At 36.3% G+C, this 21,859-nt stretch overlaps 1 protein-coding gene across 6 annotated transcripts in view; it reads right to left on the reverse strand.

Moving 5' to 3' along the window:
* Window positions 1-1,156: 1,156 nt before the first annotated feature.
* UBR3 (ubiquitin protein ligase E3 component n-recognin 3) overlaps window positions 1,157-21,859 on the reverse strand; it is a 109,319-nt gene continuing 88,616 nt past the window's right edge. For 4 of the 6 annotated variants that reach the window (XM_032115132.1, XM_032115131.1, XM_032115130.1 and 1 more), the window contains 8 exons: window positions 18,158-18,258; window positions 11,364-11,488; window positions 8,634-8,741; window positions 7,992-8,102; window positions 7,002-7,178; window positions 5,198-5,407; window positions 4,222-4,361; window positions 1,157-3,594 (listed from right to left, as the gene is read on the reverse strand). In XM_032115132.1, coding sequence (XP_031971023.1) covers window positions 3,477-3,594; window positions 4,222-4,361; window positions 5,198-5,407; window positions 7,002-7,178; window positions 7,992-8,102; window positions 8,634-8,741; window positions 11,364-11,488; window positions 18,158-18,258 — 1,090 coding nt within the window. In that variant the 3' untranslated portion in view covers window positions 1,157-3,476. Of the gene's footprint in view, window positions 3,595-4,221; window positions 4,362-5,197; window positions 5,408-7,001; window positions 7,179-7,991; window positions 8,103-8,632; window positions 8,742-11,363; window positions 11,489-18,157; window positions 18,259-21,859 lie in introns of those variants that run through there. The other 2 variants (XR_004241368.1, XM_032115133.1) reach the window with 2 other exon arrangements.

Consider the following 21,859-nt stretch of genomic DNA (forward strand, 5'->3'; position numbering starts at 1 on the left):
AAGAGGCAGGGTAAGTCACAAGGCTGAACTCACAGCAGTTGGGACTCCTCTGAGTGTAAGAGAATTTGCAGGGAAACTACTGCCCATGTGAGAAAACATGCAAGTATGGACTTAGGGCACTGTGCCCTACCAAAAGGAGACATTCATCAGCCCAGCAGTACAGATCTCACTGACTGCAGTGAGCAACCTCACTCAAACGAAAACAAACTCAACACAGATTGTCACCCAGAGCCAGCCTCCTCTGATTACGTGCACTTCCTTATATCCTGTGGTTGATAATTAAGAGCTGTGAACCTCCACACACTGGCTCAGGTCATTCCTGTGGGTTTCTTTGCAAACAGCATAGTTTCATTCTCATCTATGCTAACAGTCAGACAGGCTCCATTCATCACTGCCCCCACCTCTGAGAAAAGAAAGTGTAAAGCAGGACTGCAGAATCTGGGTTAGATGAAAATTACACTGAAATCGTATCAAGATCACCACAAAACTCAAGTCTCCTCTGGCAGCTGTGCACACACCATGAACTGATCTCACGGGATTCTGAAGTAAAGAATAACATTTGTTGGATACTGTAGGAAAAAATCCTGTTTTTAAAGGAAAAATGTAATTTCCTTGTGAAATACCGTGAGTTATAGAAGATTCCTATTGCAGGGGTGATGAAAATATTCATTAAAAATTTCAGGCCACCACTGAAAAAGGAAAGATGCTGTTATCCAAAGGTCAAGGTCAAAAGAAGACTGTTCCACCTAATCTCTCAAAAGTCAAAAGAAAAAACTTAGTACATAAATATTACATTCATCAAATTGAAGTAATAGTTATTCCAGAAACAGACTTGACAGAAAAGATCAAGCAGTTTTCTCGAAGTAGTTTCTCAGCTCAGCAATTTAACTTTAGCAGTGTGCAGCAGCAATGCTGTAATAGCTGGAATAAACTTTAAGCACTACTTTAAGTGCTATAATTATGAGTAAAATAATCCAAGTTAGTATTACAAAATACATGACTGTAAGTAACAAAATACATACCAGGCTTACTCTCTATGCAAAGTACTTTGCATGCATAAGATTTTGACATTTGAAGAACGGCCTGGCTATTGGGTGGAATTCAGTGTCATTTTACATTATTGGGGTAGAGAGAAAAAATTTCATGAACACACAGATTGACAGTAGACTTTTATTAACATATCTTACAATGGCAATTACTGTATTCCTAGTTTTGTACTCTTCTGATGTGTGATAAAGATTGATTTAGAGTCTACAGTAATGTACTGTACTTAAATGATCATTCATACAGGATATCACACCAGAACATTTGAGTAATACACACACACCACTCTAGTTTGGATCTGTTATTTTTCAAGGTTAGCTTAATAAAGTAGGATTTAAAAAGTTACGGGGGAAATAAAAATTCTTGTTTAGCAGCATGCAAGGATATTCAAGTACAATTTTTCAACCCAGTAATTTTTTGTTGTTTTTAAATCAACTGGTGACTAATTCACCAGTACTACAATAACCACTATGAAATACCCAAATGTTAAAGTTAAGGCTAATAGTTTTACTTCACATCCATATGCACAATCAGAGAACATTCTGTTTTAAATAAAACACAGTAATCAAATTCTGGACACATTATCTCTTGTAAATATAGCATTGGAGCTTCAAACTACAGATCACTCGAGTTCATGAGCCCTGTAATAATGTTATGCTGGCAATGTAAAGAATCTTTTTGCTCTTTAACCACACTTACAAAATGGCCTGATATTCTTAATGAGCAATGCAAAAATATCACAGGCAGAACTTATAATACAGTATCAAAAAAGTAATATTTTGGAAAAAACACAGCCATTTAGTTGGTGAAACAGAGTAATTCTAATCTTACAGGAAGTACTGTAATACTTCTGAAATATATATATATATATATATTTATATGTATTTATAAAAACCAGTATCCCTTATTGTAGGGTTTTTCAAATTGCAGGTATCCAGAAAAAGTCATTGTATTTACTTACTTTTCCATTGGTCTGTTCTTGATTGCTATACAGTCATTTTATTTCCCCTATACACTTTTCACTATATAATTATTTCCACTGGGGAACTGTTTTCTTTGTATATGTGGCTTTATCATAAGATGTTTTTATTTTACACATATAAATTTTATTTTACACACAAGCTGTGGATGTCAAAACTACCAGGAACTGCTTGGTAGTACTGTATGAAATAGCCAACAAATGTCCAACACTTGTGAAAAACAAGAGTAGCAATATATTACATACCAGTATTTTGACTATAATCTTTCCTATCTACTTACACTATGGGTTTTAGCCCAGTCATGCCTGTTCTCATGAATTTTTTAGTCCTCTAAGCATAAACTGTTTTGGCATTCATCCAGCGAGGCTGCACACGCACTGGTAGTTCATCTTGGCTACCTCAGTTGAATTTTCTTTATTTTTCCTTTTTTAGGAAACCAATCAGAAAGAACAGTGATTACTTTAAACAAATACAATATTGAGGAACCTCCTGAAAAGACAGTAAAGATATAAAATTGTGTTTGATTTTCAGAATAGCCTGCACATTCCCAATCCAATCATTCTGAAACATACATCTGGTTTGGAATGATAGGCAGGCTTGTGGTTGTTATGCTTGTAACTGGGATCTGCTATGTTGGGCACCATACAAATTCTCTATATACAGCAATTTCTGTATGTTATCACTAACAATTTATTCAATTGATATGAAAAAAAGAAAAGCTCCTTCCTGGAAAAAAAAATGAAGACAGAATGTGTGTTCTGGATTACATGAAGAGCAGTAAGATACATAATTTACAGCTATTTCACTTACTTATGGAGAAAAAAAATGAAGTTCCTGAGAACATGTAAGTTTTCAGTAATGCCTGAAATATTTCAATAGACCTCTATAAGTGAAATACTCTTTAAAATTCAACTTCCAGACCAATTATTACCATGCAGTCTCACAGTCATTTTACAGACCTAATTACAGATGCCTATCAAGTAAAAACCTCAAGCCAACACAAAAAAGGCAAAGAAATTTTATCCAACATACTTCATAGATGTACTAGACATATACACCGTTTCAGCAAAAGTTGCTAAAAACTCAACTCCATGCAAAGAAAAATAAAAACCAGACACCTACCCCTGGAGCCTGTAAACAACTCCAAGTAAAATTTGTGCTTCTTAACAATAATGGGATTTAAAAACACAACAAAAATAGACTACTGAGTGCAATAAGATTGCTCACACCATTTTGAGGATTTAATTTCAATTATTGTATCATTCTTTAGTAGCAACAACAGCTCATTTTGCACAGATTTCACATGTTGACAAAGTTCCATTTCCCTTTTATGCCCATACCCAATTCCAGCCCGAGCCAAAGAGCTAAACTCCCATTCAGTTAAAGCTACTGTCAGTCAAGATGCATTCATTCATGGTAACAGCAGTTATATGGTGTGCAGATGATGATGATTTACAAGCCATTGTAATGTGGCCCCCATCTTTTATTGATATGATCAAAAGTATGAGACACCCACTGCTGTTCAAGCACTTTGTATCTTTCCTTGCATATGTATAGGGGTTTACCACGCCTGTGGAGGGAAAAAAAAGAGAACAAGAAGAAAATAAATGGTTAAAATGCCAAATAAATGGAAAGATGCTTCGTTATACAATCAATACATGATACTCATACAACTTTTTTTGCAGGGTAAACATGCATTTTTATTGCATTTTTTGTTGGTGAGGGGTTTTCAGTTTTGCTTCTGGTAGGGTAATTGCTGGGACTTCCCTTCCTTACACTGGATAGCAGAATCCAGAAACCATCACTTGTTTTCTCAGTAATGTGTAGCTTGGAAGTTATGCTCCTTCTCTACACTTGAATCCAACTGCATTGTCCAATTAAAGGCCAAACAACAACACTGGGAGATAAGTGTTTCCTAAAACAATACTCAGAATTAACTGTCTTGAGAATGGCAACATAGGAATCTGTCAGCTGGGTGCCTGGTGAAACTCAATGATCATGATTACACCACCTTTGGGCCAAAAAACTCTCAAAAACCCAAGAGAATAAAAGTCAGTCCACGTTGCAATAAATGGGGATTTTCCATTTTTCCACACAAGAAAGGTAGAGATCTATTATCTGTTATTGCATGTCACAAGACAAAGCTGATCTACACAGAGGCACCAACTATGAAACACACTTGTAATGAAAACATTACCTAAGATCTCTGTCTTCTTCACCGTGTGCATCGAGATAAACAGAACCCCAAAGGCAGAAACGATGGCCTCGTATGATGATGATTACAGATGCGTTAATCAAAAGGAATATTCCTGTCCCAGCTCCACAGTTTTGAGAATGCTGTAATGTTATGGGTGTATAAAGGCAAGAGTGCAAAGATTCTGTTAATGTCTGTCAACTTTGTAACAGAAGAAATTTAAAAAATAGTACTTTGTTTTGCTTCAAATAACATGCACACATTATTTACTAAGAAACAGTTTGCCAAATAACAGCCTGGCCCAAAATTCTCAATCCAAACTAGAATTCAGTGTCTTGTGCTGCCATAACAACACCTGTGTTTCCCTACTCAGAAAGGGAGGATATTTGTTATGTAAAAACTGAGTAACAAAAAATAAGCAAAAATATTCTGTACGCTATTTTGAATTTTTTGCTGTACAGCAAATAGTATAGGATTACCAAATATTTTCCATAGATGGCAAGAAAAGGAGAAAATATTCAGAAAAATTTAGCATTACCTCTTTTACAATACTCTGTATTGTTAAACATTTGCTTTCTCTATCCATGCTCACACATCTAGTCTACAGCTCTACAAACCTAGTAAGAATGTTTTTTTAGTAATTCTTGCTTTGTTCAGTATGTCATTCTTCTCTATGAATAGCACTATCTATATTTATCCATTCATCTTAGCAATTAAGACTTTTACGAAAAGGTGAAATAGGTTGCTATGCAAGTAAATTGTCCTCAGAATCCAGTCTAGGTCTATCCCTCAGAAATAAGCACTAAGTTTATCACAGGGGGTTAGAGTAGATGAGCCTTCAGGGTGCCTTCCAACCCAAACTGTTCTATGATTATATAAACACCTTTTGAAAAGAAAATCATCAAAACTGAGCAATGGAGTTAACAACTATTAATGAGTGTGAGAATCAATTACAGAATTTTAATTAACTCTCTCTTACCAGTACACATTCACAGTAACTCTGTTGTTTACAGCACAGTCCTTTCAAGCATACAAAAGTACCACAAACTAAGCAAACAGCAGGATCTTTAGGAACCTTGGTACAAACAGAACAAGTTTTTCTGTGATAATACTGAAAAATGGTATTGTAATTCTCAGGCAACTGAAGGAGGCGTGGCAAGTCCCACTTAGGTTCCTGGATAAGCAAAGCCTGCAAATAAGGTAAGAATATATATCAGTTCTGTGCATTTGTTTAAGCATTTGTATTTTCTAAAAAAAGAGAATACCAATTATAAGAAACATGCAGTTTAAAAATCTCTCATTTCTTTTGCATTTCACGAATTTACAAGTCAAATGTCACCTCGTAGTAGTCACCTGCTCCTGGCTGATCACCCTCCCCCAACTGCAGTCGTATTTCATCCTTTGTAACAGGTACAGAATGGGCACTAGCCTTTTCCCAAGGACGTTTTCTAAATGTGACATATTTTAAGTGCAAAAACCTTCACAGCTAAAACAAGAGGATTAAGAGTGATCTCCAGGAAAGACTCTCACTCCCTGCACTAAGTTTGCTTGGCAATATCAGTGTGCTATTCCCAAACCCTGGCATCAACTATGAAAGCTGCCTCCCAGCTAAAATTTAGACTCGAACTTTCAAAAACAGAACTAGTTCTGAAGTTAGGCTCTGTAAATGATATTTGAAGACATCTGCCTGTTTTTCAAAACTCTATTGAACACAAGCCATTAAGAAGTTACCAGAACTCACAATTTTTGGTAAGACATTAAACATTGCTTTGAAAAGCCTAACTCTACACATCTGCTCTTAAAAACACTGTCCAATTTTATGTTGGAGTTTTTTTGGTTGGTTGGTTGTTGCGGGGGGGGGGGGTTTAAACAGTAATATGTTTTCCTTCAATGTAGTAATTTTTTTCTGTGTTTATAATTGACGGGCATAGTGGTCAGATAGGATCTTCTTTGCAAGGTTCAAATTTTTTTTTAGGAGTGCATGACCTTGAAACCTAAATTGCGAAGAAAGAAAGAAAAAGAAACCATTTGTACCTGGTTACTTTCCAATCATGGGAAGAATGCTATCAGTTTCACTGCAATCTATAATGTCTATCAGATTAGCAGCAACTGTATTTTGAGATTAATCTGAGTATTCAAATTTTCACAGGAACATCATGGTGCAGTGAGAAATGCATCTGGCCTTCTCCTGACACCACAGATTTAGGGGAGGGTGACTTGAATTGTTGAGATGCAGCTTTGTCATAAAAACAATGCACTCATGTTGAAACATTTCCATTTCACAACTGATTATTTCAGTTGCCCTAACTCAGGTCTTGGTATTATTTCTTTAACCTTCAGAGAAAATGTATCATCTTTTATCAGTAACTATTAAACAGCTTTTATCCTTTTCATCTTTTTCAGTATTGCAACTGAAGATGCTCAAAAATATCAGTAATGTAAAATAGGCAAGAAAAAGTTCTGATACATATTTTCTTGAAGTTTCTATTACCTGCCCTTTACTGGCTACAGGTGCAGAAGATATGGGCACACTTAGAATCATCTAAGGATAGTGTTTCTACATGCTGTCTCCAGCAATCATAAAAACCACACAGGTCTTCTTATTCCTGTTTTTAGACAATTCAACCCACATCCACTAACTAATATTTCCAATTACAATTTCTCTGTCACTTACAAGTTATATTCTCAGATCCAAAACAACAGCATATGTGCATAATGAATCAAGCAATAAATAGCTGCTTCCATATCGTGACTATTTTGGAAAAAATAATTTTGCTACATACCTTTACTTGATCTGGATGTCTATCTGCAAATGAAGCCAGTTCTGAGCACCACTGTGATATCATGTCAAATGCTGGCATGGGCCAGTCAAGACAAGAGGCACTGGTGAACTGATGAGCTGACTGAAAAGATGGTAACAGACCCAGGCAGCTTGCAAGAACACTGAATTCTTCATCTTCCTTTTTAGGCATGGAATCAGAGAGGTTTAGATTAATACCTAGATTCTTAATTTTTAAATAGTTTATTAGAAAGGTACCTACTTCAAAAAAAAGCTATTCTAGTACTAAGATGCTAATAGTCATGCTTAGAGACACAGGAAGGTTCAATTTTTCCAGATCACTTCAAACTGGACTCTTGAAACAAAACAAAAAGCCAGAAAAAAACCCCCAGAACCATCAACCGAACAAATTAAAAACCTCAAACCAAACCAAACCCCACAAACAAAACACAAACCCCCCACAAAACCACAAATCCAAAAAACACAAACAAAACAAGAAAGCCCCAAACTCCACAATAATTTTTTTTCTGTTTAGCACCCGAAACTAGCTAATAGCTGTTTTACAAAGGAGATGATGTTGAGGCAAGCAAAAGAGGGAGCTGACTTGCAGTAAAGTCTACTTAAATTAGTCATGGAACTTAAACATAATTGTCTGCTGATGCAATGTCTCTGAGAATGAAGTATTAAGAAGCACTAAGAAAATTAGTACTGAATTCCATTCTGTGTGGAATTATACCGTCTCTGCAAATGCTGGACAAGTTTTAAAAGTATGTTGGTATTTTACGAGACAAGCACCTATGACCTAATTAAATAAGCATGAATTTGCTGAAGTTTAAGAATACCATTTTTTTGAAAACTGTAGTGCTATAAAATATGATTTAAAAAGCATCTTAGAATAGAAAATATATACAGTGAAAAAGACACCTTAAAGTTCTAAGTTTTGATCTCTAGCTTTTATGTGGAAACATTTGAGTGTGCCCTTCTCATTCTGTACCTGACAACTAGGCAAATCCCCTCCAAAAAGATGGTGTTGAAGAAGGCTTGTGATCCTGAGGAAAGGCAGGCAGAACTGCTGCAGATAGCACTCTACAGAATCTGGATTTACCTAGATAGGAGGAAGCAATTACTAAATTCTGTCCCAGGTATGTTATCCCCTAGGTATGGAAACTCCAAGATGAACCAAGTATTTTTTAAAGCATATTATATAAACGATTGCATCAAACATCCATTCCAAAGGCCAGCATTTCATAAATAATCTGAAATACCTCTGTAGGTTTTCTTTCCCCCTTGGCAAATGGGTTTTCTACTTAAATATTCACTTTTCCAAGTTTCTGAAAGGTCTTTCACACATATGATTAAAACCAATATATATGATTAAAACCCATATATATGGTTAAACCCCATAATTATAATAAGTATTTGTCAATAACTTTCTCAACACAGCACTGACCACATCTGCTATTATTACAAGAAAGATTTGCACAGGCAAACTGTCCCCAAGGGATATGCTTTGATCTAGAAAATAAAGAATTGTACTGCAAGTCTTTAGCAAGATCACAGAAAAATCATTATAACAATGAGGCAAAAAAACTTCAAGGGGACATGCTGGATAAATTCTCCAGAAATTTGCCAATACCACTGCTAATTCTTCAGTCTCTCCTTCTTCATATATCTTCCCCTTAGACAGTTCACTAATCACATGACCCAGCAATACTTCCCAAGATTTTTCTCCACTGGATGTATCCTGCAAATGAGAAGAAAAGAAATCCAAAAAGCACTGGTCATGAAAAGGAGAAAATGTTTCTGTAATAGCAACAGCAATTAAATATATTTCCTTTTGATAAACACATGAATATTGACCTACAAGGATACACAATGCTAAAAAACCCCCCAAATATATAATTTTACAGAAAGGGAGTGCATTTAGCTCAAGAGTGAAATGTGAATTGCCGCTGCGGGGTCCCCTACCCCATCTTCTTGTATGGCAGGCAGGAAATTGCTACTTGAATTACATATGCACTGAACTGAGTGTTTTACAACAACACTTTTATAATGTTTGCATTTCACATGTTTTCTCTGTGAGTATGTAAATGCTTACTTTAAAACTAGAAAGAATCACTTTATGGATACATCTTGTTTTGACAGAATTTGAATTCTAATACACGTTTTGTTTTTTTTTTTTTAAGTAATTTTCTAAAATGTACCAACGCGGATGAATGACAAAACACTTGCTACGTATTTGAAATGAAGATGAATCTATCAGAAAGTACAAAGTTGTGTTTGGAATGAACAGTGTCTACTACAGATGGAAAATATATTTAGTGTAAAGAATAAATAGCCACTTAGTTTTGGCACTTTTATTTTGCCATAGCAATTACATTTAAAGGCAACAATTTTATAGAAAGCCTTAAGAAATAGAAAGCAGTATTCTCATAAATATTTTCTTCTAAGTCAGAATAAATTCTGCCCAGGAAAAACATGACTGGATATGAATTTTGAGTTCTGTTAGTACATTATCAACACAACAAACAACAACAGAGTGGAACATTACTGTGATTCTTTAAAGACACCAAATACTTCAGTACATAATGATGTATGTAATTCATCAGTTGGTTTCTTTTGTGCATTTTGACATGAACTTTCATTCTCCATTTTAGATGGGGTCTTCACCTTTCATATTGGGACAGCACACTTGCTGTTTATGCTCATAGTCAAAGAACCAGAAGGCAACACACACTTAAATCAGCAGTTAAGACAAATCTTCTTTCTATGTTATTCCTGGAAGTTTACTCCACAGGCATTTACAGCGTGCTTCCTATGACACCATAACACACCTTGCAAAGATAATGAGAGTGAACTGGGATTCCAAAAATACAATATCCACCTCACCCTGCTGAGAAATTAAACTCTTCATGTTGCTTGATCATTTGGCATAAATATACAGCAGAGTCTTCAGCCGATGTTTAATGTCTGGAATACCAAACTGAAATAGATTCATTTGGCATTATCCACAGACAAAAGTGAGGTGTGATCTGTGTAGTCATCCCAGGATTAAAATGTCAATCTTACCAGCAGAGAAGAAAAAGCCAATGTGAACCATATGTTTTTAACCACTGTGGCTTAAAGAAACTTTAAAGAAAGAACTTGGATTTCTAAATTAAAAACCAGCTTCCCCCATGACATGCATGAGGACAAGGGATAGGCTCAAGAAGAGAAGGACAGCCAAAGGGCTCAGAGAGTGGAACAGGGAGCTGTGTGATTACCACTGGCCAGTCCTCAGTGCTTTAAAGTGAAAAATACTGTATCACTTGAGAATCACTTAAGTAAACGATGAAAAAAAAGTTATCACTAGCAACAACCTCAAGCAAATGTCTTTGTATTTCTAAGAAAATTACCATGTATTGAAAGAAGGGGTGGATAGGGAGCTAACAAAATTAAGTACTGTCCAGTGATTCCAGTGCAAAAAAAAAAAAAAAAATTCTCATAGTAGCAGGCCAGCAGATAATTTGTCCTTAAGACCTTGGAATTCTGATTGACCAGGATGACAAATTTAAGTTACATGTGAAAACGCAGGTCATGCTTCTCAGTGTGCATTTCATTTTACATCTAAGGCCCAGCTGTTGTCTAGAGGGGTAATACCCCTTTTTTCTCCTGGTCCCAACACTTCTATCCTTTCCTTCGGTCTGACATTGGCATTCTTCTGACCTTCTGGGAAAATCAATCTGTGGAGTAGAAAGTTAACTGAAGGATTAAATGAATGCTGGTGCGAGTGCAGGGAACTTTGTCTTTGGTGGCAACTGGCATTCAATCAGCTGAACTGAAACAGAAAGATGCATGGTCACTTTACTTGTAAATACTACCAAAAGGCAAGGAAACAATAGCGATAAATTTCCTTCTCTGTCTCTTCATCACATGAGCACTCTAGACCACATAGTGAGAGAAATTTATATAGCTAGCCACAAATAGCACAAGCAAGTTGGAAAAGTCAAGAGAGTTTTTTCTCCGACAAGGTTGCCTGCTTTTCCTGTAAAGAAATGCATCAGATCAATGCCCATGCTTTATCTAGGAAGGCTTCAATTTCACCGGAAGGAAAGCTGCATTTACTGATTACAACCACTGCAACAAAGTAGAGACTGAAACTATAAAGATACAGACTCAAATTTGAAACTCAGTTTTGGAACTAGTTATTAATTGTGAAACTTTTAAGTCTCATCATGTACCAAACCATGCAGAAATTATACACACAGAAACAAAATACTGGATTTCTGTGAAGCAGAAGCAAATTATTACATGCAAAACAGAAGTATCTACATTCCTCAGAAATACTTAAGCATAATTTCATAAATGTTTTAATAAACTAACCAACCTTTTTGAGAGCTCCTGATTCTTTCCATGCCATCCTATCTTCAACACTGCATTTAACAGAAAGTGCTGCCAAGGCTTGAGTATATAATAAAGTGAACAGCACTTTTATAATGCAGGTGAAGTGTTCTGTAAAACAAGGAAAGTAATTTTTAAACACTTGGTATTTTTAGCAAATATAATGATTACAGAGTCTCTAGTTACGGAAATGATGATTCTGAAATGAAAAGCCAGTGCTGTACAAAAAGAACAACCCCTCAAAACAATGTATAACTATATTTACTGGCTTTCAGAAATGACTTAGCGAACAGAACATATGGAAGCCATATTGAACAGAACAAGTACAGGGCAAGAAATTTTCCACTGCTCCTTATGTTCATCTTAATCCTGATTAGCAGTGACTTCATCCTAGTGACTTGGTGATAATACAAAATTGTATTTTGTCCAAGGGTTACACCAAGTTAAGCTAGTGATTACTGTACATGTAAGCAAATGCATACCCTACCTCTTCTGGCTCCAGTCGGGGGTAAGTGACATTGATACAAATACTGGAAGAATTAAATTCCAAAAAAAATCACTACAAGGACATTTAGCATACTTCAGTTTCTAGCCCTTCACTTCCAGATATGGATCCAGCCACAAAAGACTTGCTGCAAAACACTCTTGAGTGAGTACCTATTTACTGGACCTCATGTGCATACAGAAGGAAAACAAAAGGCAGACTGGCATTTACTATATTTTCAAAGATCTTTACAATTTTTTTTTTTAATATTTAAAGGACGATTATTTCCTACGCTTGGCTGCAGGAGAAAGGTTCTGAAATCTTTTTGGGGAAGCTAGCAACAGAAGCAAAAGAAGACTTCCTAAAATGGAAACAGAAAAAATAATTATTCTCTGAAATGAAGATATTCAAACAGTCCTTTTTTATCTTTCTACTTTAGGTCCTATTTCCAGTTCCAAATTATCTAGTTTGTTTTTAAATCTAGGCAGATCAAAGAAGTTTCTATCATCACTCACACCACTCCTTAAGCATAAACATAACTAATATATACCTAAAAAAATGTAGACAAAAATGAGGGGTTTAGGAAGTCCTCTCAGGCTTTGAAGTCAAGCAAAACAATTTTATTCACATAAGCACCTCACAAAAACTGGGTTAAATTCATTCTTTCTTCCCAAAGGATTTAAACAAGCTTCATATGTGAAAATGAGGAGGCCAAGAAAATGAAATACCTTGCTTCTCCTTTCCTGAATCTATTATCAAAACCCACTACTGGATTTTAAAACACACACAGTTAAGACTTGAGTACATAATTAAATTTGTGAAATAACAATTGTTTGTTTATGTAACAAGTGTTTGCAAATCAATGCAGACATGGATTTTGAAATCTGTTAATGTCACGGGGTATAAGCTTATGTGAGTGTAAGCCGTAAGTACAATTTAAGCATCTAAAAGATCATTTGTTATTACATAATTAAAAATAGACTTTTCTGTATTATCTTCCTATCGAACTTGTGTTAAACATGACAATGAATGGTCCTATATTTCATGCCCCCCATTCTAGAGCAGGCAGCATTATAATCACACTTCCTCCTCACATCTTCCCAGGAGGAGAATTCACCAGATCCCACTAGATCTCGAGGCCATATTTTTTATCTCTGCTGAAACCTCCATTTTCTTAGCAATCCTACTCCTGAGGAATAACAGCAGGCAAGCTTTCAGGAAATTTTCTGGGACTGAAATCTACAAGATGAAACCACACACACTCAGAGAACTGTAAAAATTGCTTCTTTGGCCTGAGTTACAGTTTCTAATCGTAGCTAGAACTGAACTCAGGTACTGAGCTCTAACCCCTCAACAGCAGATACAAGCAATGCAAATCAATTTCACACTGTGAAAGCACGAAGGAAATCCACTGCATGGAGAGCCGCAAAGGCAGACTGCTGGGCAACAGGAACCAACCTGCCACAGCCTGCTCCATCTTGTAGTTCTGCTCAGGGAATTGCAGTGCTCAACACTGGGTGTCTTTGTCACATTTTAAAAATTCTGGGTTTTGCTAAATACAGTTACTCCTTGTCCCCACTCCCCCCCTTAATACTAATTGTTCAATTCACCAGAAGTAAGTCCATATTATGTTTTTACAACTAAATGAATGTTCTTGTATTTACTTACATGTATGTGACTCACAAATGACTATGAATTACATTTTTGGAGAATCCAGAATTGGACAAAAACTGCACACTCCCACATCTGGGTCACCCTTAAGAAGTTCTGAATTCTGCACAAACTTTATCTTTTTTTTTTCCCTTAGGAAAATATCTCAGAAGCAGCTCAGAGTCAGCATGCTGTGTAATGAACACCAAGCCTTTTTATAGTCATAGAAACATCCCATGGGAGACATACTGAAAACATCAGTCACTGCATCAATTATCATTTCATTGCTACGTTATCTCTTAAAATGCCAAATATTTGACAGCTGTAGGTATCTGTAATGCTAGAGCTATTACATTCTTGTCTACTGGAAGAGCAATTTTGACTTTCCACAGCATGCATGTGGGGGCTCTGTGCTGCTTTCCTGCTGCCCCCTGGGGCAGGCTGTGCTTTTGCTACATCATCTTTTCAATTTAATAATTCTATAGCTTGCAAGTATGGCCATATGAGAAGTAAACCACTGAGCAAAGTTCTGCACTAAAATGCATTTAGGACTCCTGTCCCTAATCTGATAGTCTGACAGTCTGAAAGTATTATTACTATGGCTAGGCCAATCTAATCAAAACAGGCTAATCCAGAACTTCTGTACTTATTTTTGAATAACTTTGAGAAATGCTCTTATGTTCCTATTTTTAAAACTTTTTGGAATCAAGTAATTTCAAAGCATCTCATCCCATTATATGCATCAACCAACACCCTTAAAAATTAAATTTAAATAGGGAACACTTCTACAACTCTAATTTTAACATTAGTGCAAAAAATGTGCAGATAAATGAGCATATTACCAACAATACACATCTTTTAATTTCAGTATCAAGTTAGATGATGTACCCTGGCATGCAATGATGACAGAAGGAATCCACAAAGAGAACCAGATGCAAAATTAAGGACATCGGGCCTTTTTTACTAAATTTAGAAGGAGATCTTTGTATAAATAACCTTTGAAAAATATTCTTCTTGATCTAAAGCTTGAACCCTTCTTTGAAAAAACAACTTCAGAACAACAGGAGAGAGCACTGAACTTCAGATAATCCATGAAAGGTATATTAAAGTTCCAGGATACAGATAAATATTTGAACTTCCACATTGAAACTGAATACTATTCAAGCAGTTTACATCCATACTATATTTAGTCAAGATCCTTATCCAATCATTAAAGAGAAGTGTTAGTGTTCATCTGAAAGCTGCTTGCTGTACTTCTGTTGCACGTCATTAAAACTTTATAGAAAAAGAATCTGTCAGAACATCCAGGTCAGACTCTTCAGCAACTGAGTCTAACCAGTATTACAGGAAAAGGCGCTGAATTTAGGTTTTACACACCACAGAAGAAACCCTTTCCCAGAGTCCATAGAGTATGGTCTCAACTCCCAAAAGGAGCTTTCAAGTTGGAACACACCCAGCACTCCTAAATGGCAGCTGTCTCCCAGCAGCCCTGCAGACCATGTCACAGCAGCGCCAGGCCGTGTAACAAGAGCCTCCTGGCAAGCGCGGCTCGGCCCTCCCGGCATGTGGCACCACGCGCAGCGCCAGGCCACTGCTGGCCCACTGACCACCACTTCTATGCACCTCCTAGCCTCAGGCTCACTCCCGTTCACACAGACCCTGGTTTTTAAATACTCTGTATCAGTATGCTATTTTTCACATGCAGTGCAATGCAGAAACTGAAATCACTAAAAGCTACACTTTGTACTTGTAGAAATCTGTACACCAGGTTCCCAAGTCAGGTGTTGGGAAAATAAAACTTTTTACAATTGATGGTAACAAGGAAGAATGTCCATTTCAATTAAATTACTCCAATATCCAAAAACTGTGTTTCAGAAAGGATGGGGGGGGGGGGTACTGAATTCAATTTACAAAGACAGATTTTAGTTTTGATAACCACCAAGCCACTCTCTCAATTTCTGTACATACACCATCATTTGCTATTTCTGCAAGAAAGGAGCTGGAAGCAAAATCTTTGTTTTGTATGGAGTCCCTATTCACAACACCATGAACACTCCATCCTCTGCACAACAACTGCCACAGAATTGAACCAGAACCTCTATGTGGATTTTTATGTATTTAGCCCTGTACAGTTTCAAACATTTCAAACAAAATGCTGAACATTTGAAGTCTATAAATGCTCTGTCTTAGTTTGAAACTCAAAAGAAAAAAGTTTCACAAATGGTTTTAGTATCTTAAATGCAATGTTTATTTTGCTTGCTACACTACACAGAGGTACACTTTTCAGCCTCATTCCCTTCTCTGTAAATTGGTTAATGCTTGTAAATGCTCTGACCTCCACCACAAGGTTTTTTCTGTAGCAGTCTTCTTTCTTTCTGATAGGTTCAGATCAATTTTCTCCTCTGAATGAAGAGGCTGAACAGTAATGACATTTTTATTGCTTTAATCGATGTCAGATTGAAAAAGATACCAACACCCATCCAACAGTTAATAGGGTAGTTAATGCAATTCCCAGTCTGAATTCAAAATTAACAGTTAATAGGGAAGTTAATACAATTCCCATTTGAAGGGCAAGAGATGAGATTTTGAGTCCTCCTTACAGAGCACTCTATTTTAAAAAAAAACATGTAAACAAAAAGGATTTTAAGTACGAAGTTGAAAAGATGTCATATTTGATGAAGGACACAATGCAACTTACTTAAGTCTACTGTTAAAGGAATATACTGGAAATATCTGTCAACACACACAGGCATCAACCTCCTGCATGTATCCCACTGTGCATCCAAGTCCACAGCTCCTGCACCCCATGACAATGGCAAAGCAGCACAGACAATTCAGGAAGCTGTAGGGTCAGAGATTTTGTTCACCCCTATCACTGATCTTGTGCTTACCATGAGATACTTCACAAGCCATTTTACCTTAGTTATACCTCAGCCCTCTACAAAGAATTAGTAATATTGAATTTAACTCTGTGACCTACACACCCATTGTAAAAGTTCTAAACAAACTTGTTATGACTTATTTTTGGGAACACCATTCTACACCTCCAAACAAAGAATTATGAAAGACTTTCTTTTCATTCTGCCATTTTGATGAAACAAAAATTAGGAAGATAAATGGTAATTTATTTCCCATTTAATGCTTCATAGATTCGAAGTGGTTACATTTATTTTCTTTCTGCCACTTGCCATTTCCCTTTCAACTGCAACATACAATAAACCTAAGAGCAAAGACAAAACATGCTGCTGATATGAGGCATTTCACAGAATTCTCCACAGAATGCCTTACTATTAATTGAATGTTGTCTTTTCTAGGATAAAATATACTTTCTTAAATCGTGGTATTCAATGATTGGATATTGACTACAAAGACATCACTGGTTTGTACTCTGGCTTCAACACTTCCTTCCCTGAATTTCAGATGTTAGTCTCATTAAACTTTTATTTACTGATTTTATACTGGTTTGATTGAGTCCTTCCAGCAGAGTTAATTCATGTTAAACTGTAGTTTAAAAAAAAAAAAAGTACATTTTTGACAATAACCTTCCTATGCAAAAATATTTTATTCTTTTAATATTTTCCTATTCTAATAATCTTTTATATATACTTAATCCATAAGCATGTACTTAACAATTGGGCTTGATGATCTTAAAAGTCTTTTCCTACCTAAGTGATTCTATTATTTTAATTATATTGAATTGAAAAAACAAACCCACAATGTTAATGGATACACAGAGCATCACTTCAGCTGAATTTGAACATTCAGTTGTAAGGACTGAACACCTCTTAAGGGAAGACAGTTTTTACTAAGGTGTATGCATCAAGAACAGAGCAGTTCCTGAATTTACCTTTTCAAAAACTACCAAAACTCAGCAGATATCAAAACTGCCACACAGATCCCATGGGAGAGATTCTGTTCATTGTCAGTGAAATAGTAAAGTGATACTTGCTTTGTTTGTCCTCGTTTTCAAATAAAGGTACATTTATAAATAATCAAGCCAGAGACCAGAGGGTCTGAACCCCTATTCTGGAACACACATTATCTATTAGCAAGATGAACCAGGTTCAGCTGTTTCTTTTACACAGAAAAAGAAATTTAGGTTTTAAGACAGTTTTGATTTTAGTAATGAAAGATTTCATTTTTAAATATCTCTTTAATATTTATTCATAATTATACTACATGCTGTCTCTATTGAAGTTGCTGCATTACAGCAATTATTATCTTCATAGATGAACTCTTACATAAGATTGCTGCAACTTAAACTCTGAAATTCAAATTAGATTACAATCTTACAAATTTTTCACCCTTAGGCACTCAGTTCAACTTGCAGTATTGAACTGTCCCTCTAAGCAAAAGATGAAGGTCAAACAAAGGACACTTCTCTTTCAGTAGAAATACTTAAAGAGTTTCTGCTCAGCTCTTGTATCTTTAATGAATAGCTGACTGATAAGGTAAAAAGACAGGGAACACAGATAAACCTGTCAACTCAGAACAAAAATTTCTGTTCAATGCCACCTTTTGTAGATAAGGCAGAAACATTATTTTAGAATACACAGTAGATCAGCTATGATTGACCTTCCTGTGAATCATCATGAAAGCAGCCTCATCTACATAATCACTTAAATATACGTATTCTTGTAACATACCTCTGTGCAATGGCTGCGGCATGGTTAAAATCTGGATAAGCAAAAGGGATGAGACATCTCTGTAAAGCACAGGAACTTCTGGCAGTTCTTCACTTACCAGCCTGGAAATAAAACCAAAAGAAAATCACTTCTGATAATAAAAACTCATTTCCATATTTTATTTTGTATTTATTTTAAATAGGATTACATTTGACATCAAGCTTACAGAAGCCTACTACCTGAGAATTTGCTAATTGATCTCGATTTTAAAACTGATCTCAATTAAAATATTTAATGTTACTCATGTAATAATTCATGAGGAAATTACCATTTGGGTACCTGATTCTGTTGTAGTGTTTTAATACATTCAAAACTGCCTGAACTCACTGTATTTATGTAGAGAGTCAAGGAATATTCAAATGACTGAACTGGTTTCCAAAGCACGCATTTCACAAGTATACATATATCCACACTGTAACAGTAACAAATCCTCAAATTACATTTAATGTTACAGGGAATGCTCCCATTGGAAAACAGAGACCTTAGAAAAGCTACTACTTTCCTTCATGTAAAGAAATGAAGGCTCAAGCAGCCATGACAGGTGGGATTATGCAATCTTACACACAGTCTTTATTAACCCCCTGGATGTCTAGAAGGACAGCAAACGAGCACAAAGATACAGCAAACTTTTCAACTATCCAGATTTACTGACATAACATCATCTTGTAGTCCTGTACTTAAAAGCAGAAAATGCTTGCAGATAGGAGGTTGTTTCTAGCTTTGTGTAGCAATATTCAACGAAATTCCAACCAACAGTATTCTTCAGGTTCAACAGTTGAGTCAAATAGCAAAAAAATCAAATGGTGAAAAATCATTCTTCCCTCTTTTAACTGATATGGAGCGTGATGGAGATCTCAGGCAGGAGCCTGAGCTAAAATGCAACACACACCCTCCCCTGTCAGTCTTCCCCTTCTGCAACACATGCAGATGCAAAGAGCTGTGTGGGTTCTTACTACCCTTGGCAAGCAGTAGGTGGTGCTGCTGATCTGTGCTGCAGGAGCCACACTGTGAAGTCCTGGTGTCACTGACCCTGAATCTCCCATGCAAAACAGAGTTCTCTATGAATGGACACCTGTGTTGCAAAGGAACAAACTGAGCCCTTGCAGACCGTGTAGAGGAAGAGGTTGCCCACGTGATGGGATGTGAATGCAGGCACAGGATCTTTAGTGTCCTCTAACAGCTTTGGGGATTCAACCAGTTTATCATCTCTGAGGCCAATAAACATGATCTTGCTTTTAGAAGGAGACTACATAGCTACTGATTTCCTGAAAACTCAGGCATCCCTCTACAGAAGGCACTGCCAGAAGTCATCTGTGACATGAATTTTAACACACAGAAGCAGTCATACAAGAGGAGGATTAAAAGAACACTTATGATCACATGGAGATCGGTCTTGTAAAATGAAGTGAGAGAAAACATGGTCTAACTGGTCCTTTTGAATTAATGAACCCAGACAGCTACAGAATAAACACCATCTATAACCCTTTTGATATAATCAATCATCTAATAAAATTATTGTTTGAAAGAACTGTAATATATATAAAAATAAATATAAATACATGTATTTATATATGTGAGCCTCCTAAACAAAACCCAAATATTCTAAAAATCAGTATATTAAATTCTAAAGAAGACAAAGGCAGCAATAATTTTTATCACACTACCAAGCTTCATTTTCAAAATTATACAGTAGACCATGAAGATACTCATTTCACTACGTCTCAAATTCTACTTTTACCTACAGGTAGTTCTACTTTATAATCGATGACACTGAATTTTAAAATAACTCTCATTGTGTAATGACTTTAAAACCATGGACAACCCTTAAATTACTTCTCATCTTTAATTCTTAATTTATATATAAATTTGGGAAAAATTTCATTTGGAATAACATTAAAAAAAACTTACTCCCTGTGGTCAGATTTAGCTGAACACCTCCGACAGAGGTATCAATGTTGTTTAATAGTCATGTAACAATTAGGTCAAATACCAGTCCTGTCAAAACTACTAAATATATGATATTTATATATATATGATGATTGACAGGCAACATCACACATAAATGAACTCATTTGCACATGCAGGACCAACTGAATTACTTTTCTAATTTATTCAGTTCTTAAGAATTGAGAAGCAAAGCTACATTAAATGTCAGGGGTTTAGATAAGCTGCTTTTGCTTACATCAAGTGCTGCAGCACATGAAGCACTTAAAAACTGCTTTGTCATTTGTTAAGAGCCTCAGCAACTTCTTCATTATGACAATGAAACTGAATTTACAAAATGTGTTTAGAGATGTGTTTTATGGAAATTGTCCATTCTGTTAATCCCCAATGCATACATGAAAGCTTGCTAAATCTGACTACAAAAACTTGTGCCACAGAAGCACTTAATAAAAAAAAGAAAGTACAACTGCAAATGGGACCAAGGTAACACAAAATAATTCAAATGTGTAACAGTTGTATGCTGTATCAATTTTTAAAAGGGAGGTGGTGTTGAAAATAAACTACACAGTGCAATACGAACACGTCCTAAAATGAAAAATGCTAAGCTCAGCTTTCTCTATGGAACTGACCTCTCCTCCAGCCCAAGGTAACTGGGCTGCACCTTTCTCTGCGCTGCACTGGGGCTGCCTGTCACCTGACAGCTGAAAAACTCTGCCTCTGTATTCTGCATCCTCCTCCTGAGAGATGTCATGCATTGTACTCTGAAATAAGCGGCATTTTGCTTATGGTGGTTCCTTGTATTTATGCTCCCCATTCCCTCTTCTCTCAACCAGAGACACTTAGAAGTTTTTGCTTGATGCTAACTCCAACTAATTATAAAGGTAGAAATTCAATAAGTAAAGTAAGTTTTGAGCCTCACACCTCTTTAAACTGTCAGACACAGAAAATTTGGGACACAGGGATATAGGTACACCTGAACAAAGGCTTCATCTACTAAGGCAAACTTTTATTTTCTTCAGAATTTGGAGGATAAGAAGTAAAGCCCACAAATCCCAGACATCAGAAAGGTCAAACTAATACACAGCTTCATGTTCACCGAAAGAAAGCAGAATTCTACTATTTATTCTGGCTGGACTTTAGGACATAATCACAATTTCGTATTTGCTCTTCACTGTGTCACAGCAGATTTTACAGCAGGTCAGTTGCTCATTATACATTCACTGACAGTACTAACATTGGGCATCTCCCATTCTCCTCTACCACAGTGCCCCCAGTGGTCCCTTGTCACCCATTCCCAAACCCATTCAATTTAACCTTTTTAAAACATGGATTCATTGCTTGACTTCGCTCATGCAGCCTGCCCAAGTTACATCAGCACAGCCAAAGAAGATGGTGAGCTGTAGTGCAGGGAAAGGAAGAAACAGCCACGAGCAAATACTCCCAAAGCTGCCACTACTGTCAAAACCTATGTACTATACCATATATCCTGAGAGACATCTGTTTCAGGCAGGATTTTGTTGTATGGAATAGATCACGTAGGTTGCACCACGTGTATGTATAGACCAACCTCTTGCATAAACCTTAACTAAACCCCACTATCTCACCATCCTACTCTCTCTGTCTCAGAGTATCTTCATAAAAACTGTGTGTTTTTTCCCCATTTCACAACAGTTTCTGTGATGCAGATGTGACTTAAGAGTCACAACCTATGCACAGTTG

Source organism: Corvus moneduloides, chromosome 7, assembly GCF_009650955.1.
Source record: "Corvus moneduloides isolate bCorMon1 chromosome 7, bCorMon1.pri, whole genome shotgun sequence".
NCBI lineage: Eukaryota > Metazoa > Chordata > Aves > Passeriformes > Corvidae > Corvus > Corvus moneduloides.